This window comes from Dipodomys ordii, unplaced genomic scaffold (assembly GCF_000151885.1).
Source record: "Dipodomys ordii isolate 6190 unplaced genomic scaffold, Dord_2.0 Scaffold43, whole genome shotgun sequence".
In the NCBI taxonomy this organism is placed as follows: domain Eukaryota; kingdom Metazoa; phylum Chordata; class Mammalia; order Rodentia; family Heteromyidae; genus Dipodomys; species Dipodomys ordii.
The window spans coordinates 1,957,027-1,971,772 of record NW_012267259.1 but is presented as its reverse complement, the minus strand read 5'-3'; the positions used below and the strand labels follow the sequence as shown (position 1 = coordinate 1,971,772).

Sequence of the window (14,746 nt, the reverse complement as noted above, 5' to 3'; positions counted from 1 at the left end):
TCCATTCCTAGCACACCCTCCCTGGATGAAAAGTCCCACTTCATATGTATCCCTAATATTTCTGGGACATATTGTAGAGTGGAAAGGAGGAGGGACAGAAGTGACCTGTGTCTCTCTGGACTCTGATAGGCTGAAGCCCTTGGGCTGGCTGAGGGCTGTGTTACTTCAGTAGTAATGAGTGTAGTCGAGCCAACACTGAGCCAGATTTTAATCATGTCTGGGGTGTTTTCTCCTCCAAGGACACTACCTGCTGTCTCCCCTGCTACGAGCACTCAGTACCTCCCAGCAGGCTTGCTGTGTCCTTTCCAAGGTGACCTTACCATGTCATGTTCCTGCCTATGTTTAGCTACAGTCTCCCAAGTTCCTCTAGGCCTACATCTTTCCCCAAAGTCATGTTTTTAATCTCCCCTGTACTGTAAAGCCATTTCGTGGCAGTTCGTATAGTTACAGTTGTTTATTAATTTGATGTCTTCTAGGAGCCAAATATTAATGCCAGGACAAGTTGGCCTAACAGTGAAAAGCATGTGGACCAGGAAGATGCCATTGAGGCCTACCATGGGGTCTGCCAGACAAACAGGTAAGGCCCACCTCACCATAATCTGTACCTAGAGAAGTCAGTAGTAGGGGTCCCTCCCACCCTAACCTATTCTGGTCTGTGCTCAGGCACTGGCCATGTATATAGCCACAGGGAAGTATTGATGAGAGGAGGTAAAAGAGGAGTGGACTCCAGTCACTCCAAGTTCTCAGGAAACCTGCTCTCAGCTTTATCAAGACTGATTCAACGTACGTGTAGCAGCTGGAACCCAGGTCCCCTGAAAAGTGTTGGATCAGGGAGCTTTCTTGGAGAATGACAGGAGGCAGTGATGGGGAAAGCTGGCGAGGGTGGTTTTTATGTAGAAGCAGCCCCTGCCGCAGTGAGGTGTCTGCTCCAGCTGCCATCCTCGCCTGGGACCCCCCTCACTCTTTTTTTTTGTTTGTTTGTTTTTATTTATTTTCCCCCCTCACTCTTTTAGAAGAAACGGAACCCAAGGTAGACACCAACACATTTCCCCTCTGTCATGCTCGCCCAAGTGAGAATTCCTGGACTTGAGTTAATCAACAGTGTCTGGTCTCATCAAGAAGGGACTGAGGGTCCAGGCAAAAAGGAGTGATTTGATTGTCTGAGGGTGGCAGCCAAGTCAAGGGTTGTCAGTGGACAGATGGCAGAACTCGCAGTGTGGCAGAGAGTTCAGGAATGTGGGATTTGTTGCTGTCTGGAAATCATTGCGTGAAGGCTGGGTGCCTCCGGTGCCTTGCCTGTGGGTTGGGACCATCTTAGCGCTGTGTCTGTTATGGGTGTTGAGACACCAGGTGGGTGAATTAATCTGAGTAAAGCACTTAGAGCTCATGGTGCGCACATAATCAATGTTACTACCTTTGTTATGCTAACCTTCCAGAGCAAAATCAGAGCTGGCCTTTCCTCTGGCTTCCTTTCTCTTTCATCTCAACTAATTTATTGTTGACTTGCTCAACATTTGTTCCAAAGTGCGTGACCAAAACAGTTCTAGAAACCAGCAGTAGGTGGCACTGTCACCCACAACCTAAAGTTTCTTCCATAACTCACAGAATCCTAGAAGACTGATTTCCAGACCTCCTAATGCAGTCCCTCTTCTGTGCATGAGGAAACTGAGGCCCAGAAAAGTTGAGTGGCTTCAGGCACACGCCTGGCCTGTAGCTGAGTCCAGATAGAAACCAGGTGACCCTGCTCTGAGGTTGGGGGCTGCTTTGCCCCCCCAGCCCCCCCCAAAAGAAGCAGAAGAGGTGGTGTAGCAGCCCCCCTGGAGGACACAAAATGTGTTTTGAGAGAGAGGTAATTCTCCTGAAAGGACGGAGAGAAGGAATGAAGGTGACTCAGCCAGCTAAACCTGGAGTCCAGATTGTTCATTTTAAATTATCTTGGGCTGAAGATAAGACATGAGATGAATGAAAGAAGAAGCAGAGGTGATATTAAAATAGCAAGCCAGCAGGCTGCGGTGGTCTTATCTGTGATCTTCAGAGCTGAAGCTGATAGCTTCACTTTCTATTCAGCCGCAAGATCGTCAGGAATCCAGTCCTAGGTCTAGGTATTCCCCAGAGGCTGTTCAATACCGTGGATTTGTCGTCTTTACAGCAGTAATGGTGGTGACAAAAATAAACATGGCTTCTATTATATCTTAAGATAATCCCATTCCCAGAAAGCCTAGCATCTAATAGGCAAATAATCGCTCTGAAGCTGGTTTAAGGACGGAAAAGAGCCATGGCCTTGGGGAGGCCTGATGACCCAGGTCCCAGTGCCTTCCATACCAGGTGCTAGAGAGGCTACCGGTGGGTTCATCTCTTCCAGTTCAGCTTTAGCCTTGAGGAGATTATGTGGTGACGGTGAATCCACACTGAGTGGAAGAGCAGGCTAGCAGGGAAGGAGGGTCAACTGACTTGGGGACCCCTGTTGACATGGCTGAAGATGGAGATTTGCTATACCTTTCCTGTGGTTGGCCTGCAGTGGAGGGTCTCAGAGTTTAACTATTAATTGTGTCTCTGCATGCGTGGTGGGTGAGGTGGTCCCTTTAGAATTGTGATGAACTATGTCATGACCCTAGAAAAACTTTACATTGCTCACTGAGCTTTGGTAGACTTGTGGGGAGATTCTACACACAAACGCACCTCTATCACAGTCATGGGTCCCTCCAAGCAGCCATGGTCCCCACGTTTGAGGCTCCTTGCTGACTCTTGCTGTTTAGAGCCCTGTTCTGGTCTTTCCAACTCTGTCTCCCCTCTGAACTCTTAAGTCTAGGGCCTGCGCTGGCCTGAGCTCCCAGAATGTGGGTAGCTCTCTTGCACACTTTCTCACACTTTGGTCTTGGGAACTAAGAGGAACCAGCTTCATTATGACCATTTTACAAATGAAAAAGCTAAGATAACAACGAGCACCTGGGAAAGCCTGGGCGGGTGCTGGAAGTCTGTCGTCTTCAGTTGTTTCTGGAAGAAGTGAGTTGAGAGACAAGTTTGCTGCTGTTCTCAGGCCAACCCCACCTCTACACAGAGCTCCAGGTCACAGAGCTAGTTTGGGCACCAGTACAGTCTGGCTGAGGCTCAGTCTGGCTCCAAGAACAGTGCTCCTTTGATCTATGACCACTTTCTGTGAAAACCCTGTCTAGGCTGTAGAACTCCAAAGCAAGGCTGATGGTGCATTGCTGGGCCTTTCCACCAGGACCCAGGGGATAGCAGGAGGTCCTTAGCACTTGAGAGCAGCTTCCACTCCACAAGGAGTGTGTCCAATCTCCATCCAGATTTACTTGACATCATATGGTTCATTTGGCCTAGAGCTCTCTTGCTCGTAGTGGCAGAGGGGACCAGAAGACTGGTTCTGCAGCTCTTTTGCCACTCCTGGCCAGAACCTCTGAGCTTCCTTCTAGAAGAACACTGCCTCCTTGTTCTCACAATTCCATTGGTCCTCAGCCAATAGCACAAGTGTGATTTTCTGGCCTCAGTAAAGCCACAGCTGTTGCTCTCTCTAGAAAGCTCCTTCCAGGTGGCCAGGCCTGATTCTCAGGTGCTTCTGCTATTTGGGGGCCTCCTCCCACTTCTCAGTATATTCCAGGCTGCTGAATAGAAAGAAATTGGAATACCTGTGTGGCACACAGGTAGGTATCTTTCTAGAAACAGGAAACTGACCATCTCTGGGCTGGAGCCATGTCTCTTTCCACCCAAGGGGGCTGTCCTTATCCAAAGCAGAGCAGTGGTTTGCTGGGCCCTGTTTTTCAAGATCCCCAACAAAGAGAAAGTAATTCTTTTCCAGGGCCTTTTCTGGTGCATGACTTCTACAGATAATAATGAAAGGTGGAGGGGAAAGCCCTTCAAGATCATCCGCTTCCTCCTGACATGTAGAGAAATAGCCCTCCCAGGCAGGGCTGGAGAGAGCCAGGGATGGAGCTTCCTAGAGGATGCCCCGCTCTGTGGCCAGTTTGCTAACCACTGGGCCTTGCTGCCTCCTGAAGTCAGAGACTATGTGCTGATTATTCCTTCTTATTTATTTGCATGGCATTTTCAAGAATAGGGCTCATGCACAGGAGGTTTTCCATGACTATTGTTGATTTATTGACATTAAGCATTTAAAAAAAAAAGAGAAAATGAATTCCTCTGGGCAGTTGTTTGGGGTTTACCTTCTTACACCACCAGGTGGCGCTTCCTCTCCTGCCATGGTCCCTAAATGCAAAGGGACTGAAGAGTATGTTAGATTCCTCTGGAGATGTGTTTTACCTAAGAGCAAAGTTAGTTAGTTTGCTGGTTTTCATTAATTCTTGTGCCTGATTTTCTGAGCACTGTGGAGTGCTGGGCAACATCTTTGTCTGTAGAGTTGGTCATATTATAGAATTCACAACTGCATTTCCCTGTGAGGCTGGTGATGGTGAGTAATGTTTGGAGGTTATCTCAGCCTTACCCTGGTACCACCCTGGACAGCAGCTGTGGAAAACAATGAAGTGAGGCCCCTTTTGTGTTTGGGGGGGCAGTATGTGATCATTCAGCATGCAGCAGGGAAATCTTTTAAGGAAGAGCAAGCGTGACATTGTCCAAAAAGAAATGTACTCTTTACCTGATTTACGTAACTGTAACCCTTCTGTACATCACCTTTATAATGACAACTTAAAAATTCACAGGAAAAAGAAAAAGAAGAAGCAGGGGACCCCTGGGATCCTAGCCAGGTGTCAGGATCTCTTTGTGGGCACAAAGGGAGATGGCTGGAGGGTCCCCACATTCTTCCTGCTTGGCCTGATGTACTCCATTCTGGGCCCACAGCAGGAATTCTGCAGTGCTGCCCTCAGTTCCCCCAGCAGCCCTTCCTTTGGATTAAATCACTGCTACCTAAGGGCCCTATGCAAACTCAAGTGGTGACAGCTGAGAAGGACAAGGGACACATGCAGCCCCCAGGTCCAAGGTAGAAGTGTACCACACACACAATCTGGGGAGGCCTCCAGGAGAAAGCATGGTGGCTCCATGCTGCTGTACACCTGCTGCCTGCAGCCATCAGAACACTGCACTCTGGGACCTCATCTGGGCCCCTCATGAGGGCACTGAACCCCTTCTACAGACAGTAACGGAACCTTGGAAACTCAGTGGAGATGCCGTCTTCAGTCGCCGAAAGGGTGGCGACCAGAGAAGAGGGGTGGGGGGAGCGCTCCAGCTTTGCCCTTTTCCCATCTTCAGGGCACAGCCTTTCCACATTCTGGCCTCTTCGCCTGCCTGTCTCTCTCCTCTACACTGGACACCCTGTTTTTCTGTCCTTTATTTCTAGCCAGACTGAGGATTGGGGATATTTGAATGAAGATGGAGAACTCGGCTTGGCCTACCAAGGCCTAAAGCAAGTTGCCAGGTCAAATACACTTCCTGTCCTCTTGTGTCCTCTTTGTCTGTGTTTCTGCTCACTTCCATGTTCCTTGTGTTTCAGTGGGGGCTGGGGGGGGGGTAGGGGGGGCGGTGGCAGGGGTGTGGAGCACAGTCTGTGAAGCTACTGACTGGCAGTCCTTGGGGTCTTCTGTCACTTTGTGTCCAGGATGTGTGAATGAGGTCAGAGGGGTTGCTTGCCTGCATGGCCCATGAACCTTAGAAACTCTGGGGTCCAGCCCCACCCCAATCCCATTCTACAGGTGGAGAAACACCGATTACAAGACAGCAGGCAAACAGTTTCCAAGAACAAGATTAAGGAGAAAGCTTAGCTCTGGGGACTCTCAACCCTGTGCTACCTCCTAACCATTTAGGATCAGCCAAAACTGGCTCTGAATCTGCCCTCAGGGCGCAGCCAGTCCTGTGTCAGGGACTTGGAGCTGACAAGAGCCAAGTGTACTGTCTGACCCTCTGCGCACCCTCGTGGCAGGGGAGGGCACTGCAGCTTGGTGGGTTTCAGCTGGTTAAACAGAGGACCCAGCATTTGGTACCAGAGTCTGAATTTGCACTGTGCAGCCTTCAGCGGTGAACGAGCAGTTTAGCCAGGGAGGGGTCGAATCGCAGCTTTGTTCACTTGAGCTTTCCAATAAGAGATGGGGCCATGGCCATCAGGCTTGCTTCCCAGAGGAGGAAACCAAGGTTCAGAGGGGTGGCACAGGTGCCGGGCCCGGCTCCCTAGCAGGTGAAGTGACAGAGTTGGAATAGGAGCCCGGCACCCTCAGCTCATGCTCGCCCCATGTGGCCCTTGCCCGCCAAGGCCTCTGCATGGTAACAGGAGAGGCAGCAGCCTGGCTCTACAGCTTCTCTCTGGGTTCAAATGTGGCCCCACAGCGTGTGAGCAGAGAACTGGGTCAGGCTCTTCATGGCAGACATTAGGACATTAGGTTAGGACCCTGCCACATAGGGTCATTACCAGGGAAAAGGTGTGTGTGTGTGTGTGTGTGTGTGTGTGTGTGTGTGAGAACATACATTCATAATACATATGAATATATATATATATATATTCATTAACTGCTTCTGTTTCTGCACTGGTACTTAGTCAACAAGACCAGATTCTAGTCTACTCAGGAATTTATCAGAAGAGGGATGAGGGTTCATGTGTAAAACTAGGGCCTTCTCTTGCCTCTGTTGGCAGATTGGATGAGTATAACAAATAAGCAAATGAATGCATTAGTGAAGTAACACACAGGCCCATGGCATCAGAAAGCCTGGCTCATCAGACCAGTCTTCTACTTGGCTGTAGCCATGACCATCTCCTGGTCTTCATTTTCTTCTCTTCATGATAGGGTGGCCAAGCTAAGGCTTGGCGGGAATCATACCTCACATAGACCCTGGCTGAATTCACTTGGAGAGTAGAGCAGATGCAGATGGGAAACACACAGCACAAGTCAGGAAATGCACTTCCTGAGCAACAGATCTAGAACCCGAGTTTCTATCCTCTGCAGTTACGTTTACTCCTTAAACCTTACTGGTGATCATTTTTAGTATGTTATAGCCAATAATGAATGTTGTCTAAATAACATATGCCATCTAAAATGTCGTTTTAATTGCCAAATTATCCTGTACCATCTTGTGTTATTTTCCCTTTGGTAGTAGACCTGCGGTGAATGAGCACATTCCTCTGTCACTTCCTCATTCATTCGCATCACTATGTGACAGCCGCTGAGAGCAGGTGTTGGTCACTGTGGTGCTGACTCAGCTGTCTCCAGTGTGGCTGTCTGTGGAACACGGTAGACTTTCTTTCTTGCCTCCCTCCTCGCCTTGGCAGTTCTCACCTCCCAAACTAGCAGAACTGCAAAAACATGGAAACTGCCTGCTCCCAGGCTCCTGGGCAGCTGGGGGTTCTAGTAGCTGTCCCCTGGCACTACCTACTTCCTAACTTTACCTCTGCATTTCTAGAAAAAGACTAGGGTGCCCCACACCCACACAGAGCACGTCAGGAAGCTTTTTAGGATCCCTTTCATCCAGCACCCCCACCTCCTTCCTATGAAGGCAGCTACCCTGAAGGAGAAAGCTGGCTCAGGTAATTAAGTCCCAGAGGATGGCTTGGTCACGTGTAGATGTGTTAGTGTCAGCTCCCCAGGAGGCAGGAGGCCCCGCCTTCTCTCAGAGTGGAGCAGGTGCACTCCTAGACTGCCTGGCTATGGCACAGTCTCTGAGTCTTCCCAAGTCTTTCCAGATCTCCTGTGGGTCTAGGTGTGTTGATCTCAATTATTCCCAGAGTTTTTGCAAATAGTCTTAGTTTGGGATGGCAGAGAGTATCTGAAGAGAAAAGGGCTATAAAAATTGGGCATGTGTGATAAAGCAGGGCTGTAACAATGGAGATGAATAGAAAGACAAAAAAAAGCAAGTAATTAGCTCAGCTTACCACTTTAATCTTTATGACAAGATTCTTGGGAATTTGGGGGCAGATGAAAATACTACAAAAATTAATTGAAAGCCAGACATGCTGGCAAAAGTATTATTATCCTAGCACTCAGGCTGCTAAGGCAGGAAGATGACAAATTTTGAAGCCAGACTAAGCTGAAGAGTAAGAAAACAAAATTCAAAATGTATTTGTGGGGCTGGGAAGGTGGCTCAGTGGTAGAGTGCTTGCCTTGCATGCATGAGGGCCCTGGGTTCCATTCCTCAGCACCACATAAGCAGAAAAGGCTGGAAGTGGCGCTGTGGCTCAAGTGGTAGAGTGCTAGCCTTGAGCTGAAGAACTGAGGTACAAAAAAAAAAAGTATTTTTGCTGCTGACTGTTTGACACGGAGGCAGCTTCTCAGTCCCAAGCCAGCAGACAACACTCACCGAATGAGGAAGGAGGGTGGAGAAGAAGAGCAAGAGTGCCTTTGACCTTGGGTTCTCGACACTTGAGAGGGCAGGATGGCTTGCTTGCCTGATCAGATCCGTGGCAGCTGTCTCCCTGCTGTGTGTCATCCCCAACTGGGGCCTAAAGATGGCTGCTGCTGTGTGCTTGGCCACTCCCCTGTTGTGTTCCTGACTGTGGCCCCTAACTTGAGGGGTGCTGACCCGAGTCACATGATCACCTGTCCCATTTTTCCTTGTGCAGGTTGCTGGAGGCCCAGCTGCAGGCCCAGAGCCTGGAGCATGAGGAGGAGGTGGAGAGTCTCAAGGCCCAGGTGGAGGCCCTGAAGGAGGAGATAGACAAACAACAGCAGACCTTTTGCCAGACGTTGCTGCTCTCCCCAGAGGCCCAAGTGGAATTCGGAGTCCAGCAGGAGATATCCCGGCTGACCAATGAGAATCTGGTGAGTGGCTTCATGGATCACAGAGCTTCGTGCATCACAGCTTGGAAATCATGTTTGGAAGAAAATAGAATCAGGGAAGGCTGCTGTTAGCCAGATAGGCCAAATCAAATTGTCTTGTTTTTGGGTTGTTGTTTTTTTCATAGAATTTAGTGGCTTAAAATATCAATGACTATCGTGTGGATCCGGAATTCTAACAGAGCTCAGTGGGGGTAGCCTCATCTCTGGTGTGCATCGTGTTAGCTGGGGCTGGAAGATCCAGGACAGCCTTACTCCTATGCCTGAGGTCTCTGTCTCCATGTGCCTTGTCTCACTCATAGATCCAGCCTGAGATGCTCTGCCTGGAATTGGCTTCCAGAAGGTTGAACGCAAGAGCTGAGGAGTCTCTGAGGCCTATTCCCAGAACCAACACAGTATCACTTTTGCTACATGACAAAGACAAGTCACATGGCTCTGGGCCAGGTGTAGTGGAGGTGGGCTTCCTCCTAATGGAGGAGCAATTGTTGGCAGCCATCTCTGCAAATAGAAACCAGGGCAGATGACAGAGAATTGGAAAAGTCTCTATCCTGTGAGATACTACAGGTCAGGAGAAGGAAGGCATTTGAAAAAATAAGAGGAGGATAATTGTTATTCAAACATGATTCTATGTGGGAATTAACAATGAATATTAAAGGATTGGAAGGAGGCCTTGGGGAGAAGGAGAAGCAGATGGAAACTGTGGCAACAGGCAGGGAGGGAGGAAGAGTGTCAGATTTGCATCACTACAATGAGATGTCTGACAGAAACAACTCAAAAGGAGGGAAATGGATTTGGCCGTTTCAGCTCATGATCAGGAAGTATATCACAGAGCAAAGCTGTTCACCTCATGGCAGCCAGGAAGCGGAGAGGTGAGAGAGAGAGAGAGAGAGAGAGAGGGAGAGAAGGAGAGAGGGGGGAGAGAGAGAGGGGGAGAGAAAGATGAGGGAGAGGGAGGGAGAGAGGCACAGGGAGAGAGAGAGAGAGGGCGAGAGAGAGGGAGGGAGAGGGGAAGAGAGGGAGGGAGAGGGGGAGAGAGAGGGAGAGAGGGAGAGGGAAAGAGGGGGAAATGGAGAGAAAGGGAGAGGGAGAGAGAGGGAAAGAGAGGGAGAGGGAAAAGAGGGAGAGGGAGAAGGGAGGGGGAGAGGAAGAAGTGAGGGAGAGAGGGAGAAAGAGGGAGAGGGAAAGAGGGAGGGAGAGAGAGGGAGGGAGGGAGAGAGAGAGGAGAGAGGGAAGGAGAGGGAGAAAGAGAGAGGAGGGAGAGGGAGAGAGAAAGAGAGGGAGAGAGAGAAAGAGGGAGAGAGGGGGGAGAGAGAATATTCTTTTTAAGAACATGAAGCTAGCAACTCTAATTCCTCCAAATAGACCCTCCATCCTGAAATTTCCAGTAGCCTAGTAAACTGTGAATTAATCCATCAGTGGGCTGGTCTATTAAGGTTAACAGGCTCATGATGCAATCACCTCCTGAAGCACCCCAAAATGCTTTCAGAGGTTCCAGTGTGGAATGTTGGCTTCTTTCATCCTCATCACTCTGTGGTAATAAAGGAGTAGGGGTCTCCTCCTCCCTGCCCCCCCCCCACCTGCCTCATATACGCACTGCATAGCTGGATCATGGTGACACTGATGACAGCAGAATCCTTTCCTGACAGTTTACTGTTCTAGGCCCTAGTGAGCTGACTTGTTTCCAGTGTCAACAGTTGCTATAAATTGGGGCCACATGCCAGCCACTGGTGGCTCACACAAAGCTGAGATCTGAGTAGTGTGGTTCAAAGGCAGCCTGGGCAGGAAAGTCTATGAGACTCTTAGCTCCAATTAACAACCAGAAAACCAGAAGTGACACTGTGGCTCAAAGTGCTAGAGCACTAGCCTTGAGCAAAGAGGTCAGGAACAGCAACCAGGCCCAGACTTCAGGCCCCACAACTGACACACACACAAATTGCAGCACAGCCTCTGCCTCTGCCTGCATGGGCTCTGGGCCAACCGTGGCCTTTCCAGCCCACACCTCTGCTTTCCTGTCTATTCTGTCCCAAGGCTCTACCCACTTTCTGTGGGACACCCAGGTGGTGTGTCCCCTGGGGTCAACATGGCAACCTAAGGAGGCTTGGCTTGGGGAGCCTTGGGATTCCAGAAGGCGCCAGAGAGCCGGAATAGGAGGACTTTGCCCTGTTGTTACTGCAAGAATGAACTCAGACCCATTGCCTGCTTCCTGAGCTCCAGAGCAGGGAAAGGACCCTCCCTCCGTCCAGCATGGGCCTCAAGTCACTTCACATCCTTCCTCCTTCTGCTTGCAGGACCTTAAAGAGCTAGTAGAAAAGCTGGAAAAGAATGAGCGGAAGCTGAAGAAACAACTAAAAATCTACATGAAGAAAGTCCAGGACCTAGAAGGTAGGGCATGTGTGTGTGTGTGTGTGTGTGTGTGTGTGTGTGTGTGTGTGTGCATGAGTGTGCATTGTGAGGCAGACGTGTGTCTCACATGCCCACAGGACTGAGCTGCTGCCCTTCAGCACACCGTCCCCTTCTCCAGGTTCCTGGCAGCTGTGCCTGTGGCAGCCATGGCATAGGAGAATTTAGACCCCTCATACTTACACATTCTCTGTGGAATTCAGCAAGTATTTGGTGTTTGCCCTGAGCCAGGCTGTGTAAGGTGGAGAAATTGGACATAGGAAATGTGACCTCATGGTCCCTGCCTTCACAGGACTTAAGATTGCAGGCAAGACTTCCTGGTGTGAAAGAACACCATGTAGAGCAAAGACCCCAGTGGCCAGGAGCCTTGCTTCATACCAGACAGTGTCAACATTGAAGTTCAGGGGGTGGGGAGTTGGCCTGAGAGGACCAGCAGAGCTGTATGTAAATCTGTCTCCCAAAGTACTGAGCGCATTCTCTCCTTTGACCCCATGCTGCAAATCTGTGGGCCACTCTTTAAGCACCTCCCATTCTGCGTAAAAGGCCTGGATGTCTTTCTAATCCTTCTACCCTCAGCTCAAGAGCCAACACCCCAGGGCTAAAGTCCTGTCGTAGGTTGTCCTGATGGCTCTGCCTAACCACAAGTGTTGCTAATTTATGTAGTCAGGTCCTTGCTTCCACCTGCTCTTCTGGGACGGCAAGGCTGTCTGGGCCCCATGCCAGGCATAGACTCAAATATAGGCAGGTGTAATCTCTTACCTGCCAGGTATAATCTCATACCTGACTATATTTGAGCTGGTGGTTTGTTCCCACACCTGCCCACCTCCTCACCCTTTTATCTTTAGAGCTCTCATTTTCTGTCCTTAGGTCCTCACTCTCCTAGTTTCCCTGGCTTCCAGCCTCTCCCTTTTATGCAGTCCTGAAATCCTGGCACTCCTCCTCCTGAGTGCTTGTGTGACTGCCCTTCCCACTCCCCTGGGGCCACGCCCCATCTCATGTTCCCTGGTGACTGACTAGTTTCCCAGGTTCCTCTTCACAATGCTTTCTATCCTCCATGACCTCCCGACAGCCTGCAGAGTAAAGTTCCAGCTCTCATCTGGTGATTTTGTGCACACTGTACTACATGTGTGTGTGTACCTGCACATTCACACACATATGCATACACATACAGCCTCCAGTCAGTCGTAGTGCAGAGATCATATGTCCCCCCTGGGTGGTCAGTCACCCTGCTCCTCTCTCATCCGTCCAGGGACTTTTGTGATATGGGTCCAGGGGGTAGATGGACCAGCCCCTTTGTCAGGGCTTCCTTGCTGCAGACATCGTCAGAATTCATGGTTCACACTCCTGGCCTGACAGTGGGCCAAGCCCCATTGTAGCATGTTTCCAGTTAAATGTACAGATATACATCCTTAGCTAGACAGGCCAGGGATATAGCTGGAGACTCCACTGTATCTGTTCCTGGGCTTGAGAAAGTGACTTGCATGCAGTAGACTCTAGATATGCTTGGAGATCAATTTGTGGGTACCACTACACTCTCCTATGCACTCAGGCTGGGAGGAATGTCTGCATGAGGTTTGGGGGCCTATTATAACCCCAAATGTAATACTCAGACTCCTCCAAATAATTAGCTTATGGAGTTGTATGGACTACATTTTTAGCAAGTTCCCCACCCAACTCTACATTCAGGTCTCCATTACAGTGTTTCTGCCTCACTGGCACCAAACTGTTCACCTGTCCAGCAGCTATCCCATGGCTATGTCTTGATGACTGCTTTGGGGGCATGTTCAGAGAATTGAGCTGAGCCAGGCCAGACAGGCCTAGGACATCATCGCAGGAAAGTAGCATCTCTTTTTCTTGCAGCTTGGTGGGGGAAGAGAAGTAGCTGCCCTGGATGAGCTGAACACCCTCTCTGCCTCACACCTTTATAGGTTTTCTGTGGCCTAGAATCTTCCCATTGTCCTTCTGGGGGATTCCTCTTGTCTTATCTGATGGACCTCAGAACCAAGGGCTAGCATCCTTGGCCCACCACTGGAGTGCACCACAGGCTTCAGGAACTGATCGATCATGTAGTGTGGGACCTCAGTGGCCCAGACTCCTCCTTCGGTCCACCCCCCTCCCTCTGGGAGTGGCCACAGATCCTTCTTCATGCTTCTGCTGTCTCTCTCCTACACAGCCGCCCAGGCACTGGCTCAGAGTGACAGAGGGCACCAGGAGCTCACCAGGCAAGTCACAGTCCAGCGGAAAGAGAAGGACTTCCAGGGCATGCTGGAGTACCACAAGGAGGACGAGGGCCTCCTCATCCGGAACCTGGTGACAGGTCAGGACCCGCTGTGTACTCTCCCCCACACCAGCCCTTACTCCTCCCCACTCCCACTTCCATCTACACGATGACCCTCCCATGCCCCACACAGCTCTGCCCACTGACCTCTTCCACCCCATACCCACCATCTCCAAATAGTTGTCCTAGTAGCCGCCTACTGCTTCTCCAAATGGAAGTCCCATTCCAGTCACTCAGTGCCAAATACACTTGGGAGAGAGGCCTCTGTGTGCCCACACAGTGGACAGATGCAGGAGAGCTGCCAGCCTGGCTCCCGCAATAGCAGCCACAGTGCCCCTCCCCTTGGCAAAGCTCTGTGCAGATGACAGCGCTTGGCAATCCCAGCAGCCCAGGCATATGGGGCACATCTACGTCAGAGACTCTGCCAAGCCCCTAGCCTGCTCGCCTTGTTTAATACTCCCAGCATCCCTTGAAGTAGGTACTGTACTATTCGCACCTCACACTGGAGGGCACAGATCACTCCAGCAACTTGCCCAGGGCACATGGCCAATAAGGAGGGAATCAAAACTTCTAATTCCCCATCGCTGTAAGCCTTCACCAGTTATAATCACCACAACACAGCCCATTCCAAACGTGACCTCCGGAGCCAGATAGCCTGTGTATGTGCAGACTTGTCCCTTTCTTTCCTGGCCATGTGGCTAAGGACGCGGCTTCTCATGGCTATTGTGGGGAGGGGACTCTGCCAGCAGCCCTGGGTTGGGAGATGAGAAGTCAGTGATTTGTTGCTCAGCGTGGATCCCTGCACCAGCAGCCTGGACATCCCCTGCAAAGGGTCAGGAATGCAGCCACCTTTCCTGGAGTTAGGATGCCATGGCGAGAAGCCAGGTGGCTCATGTGCCCACTGATGGAGGAGCACTGGGGTCACACATGCCACGTCCTTCAGGGTTGGTCAGCGCTGCCCTGCCCTGCCCCTGCATTCACCTGCAACTTCTCAGCCAGGCACGTGGCAGCGTCAGAGCTGCCCTGCCAGTGGGTTCTCTGTCATTACCAGGCAGCTGTGAGAGCTGCATCCCAGGATCCTCCCTAGCCTGGTCTTCAGGGATGAAAGCCCTACCAGCCCTGCTGCCAAAAAGGGAGAGATTTCCACTGAGTCAGGGCAGAACCTTCTGCCCCTTCTTGAATGCTCAGCAAGAAGGACCTTGGACATACCTGTGGGCTGCTCAGGCTTGTGCCTGGGATAGTTTCATGTTGCTGGGGGTTGGGGGCGGAGCGGTCACCTCCTGGGCTTATAGGTATACAGAGATCTTGGGAGCTGCTTTCCTCCCCAGAAGTTTAGGCCTAC

General features: G+C 50.6%; 1 protein-coding gene across 1 annotated transcript in view; it reads left to right on the top strand.

Annotated features, from left to right (window-relative positions):
- Positions 1-14,746, top strand: part of Myo5b (myosin VB) — a 179,537-nt gene that overhangs the window by 149,724 nt on the left and 15,067 nt on the right. Inside the window, exons 30-33 of the mRNA XM_013018885.1 lie at positions 477-577; positions 8,513-8,711; positions 11,015-11,108; positions 13,300-13,443. Of these exons, the coding sequence (XP_012874339.1) occupies positions 477-577; positions 8,513-8,711; positions 11,015-11,108; positions 13,300-13,443 (538 nt within the window). The remainder of the gene's footprint in view (positions 1-476; positions 578-8,512; positions 8,712-11,014; positions 11,109-13,299; positions 13,444-14,746) is intronic.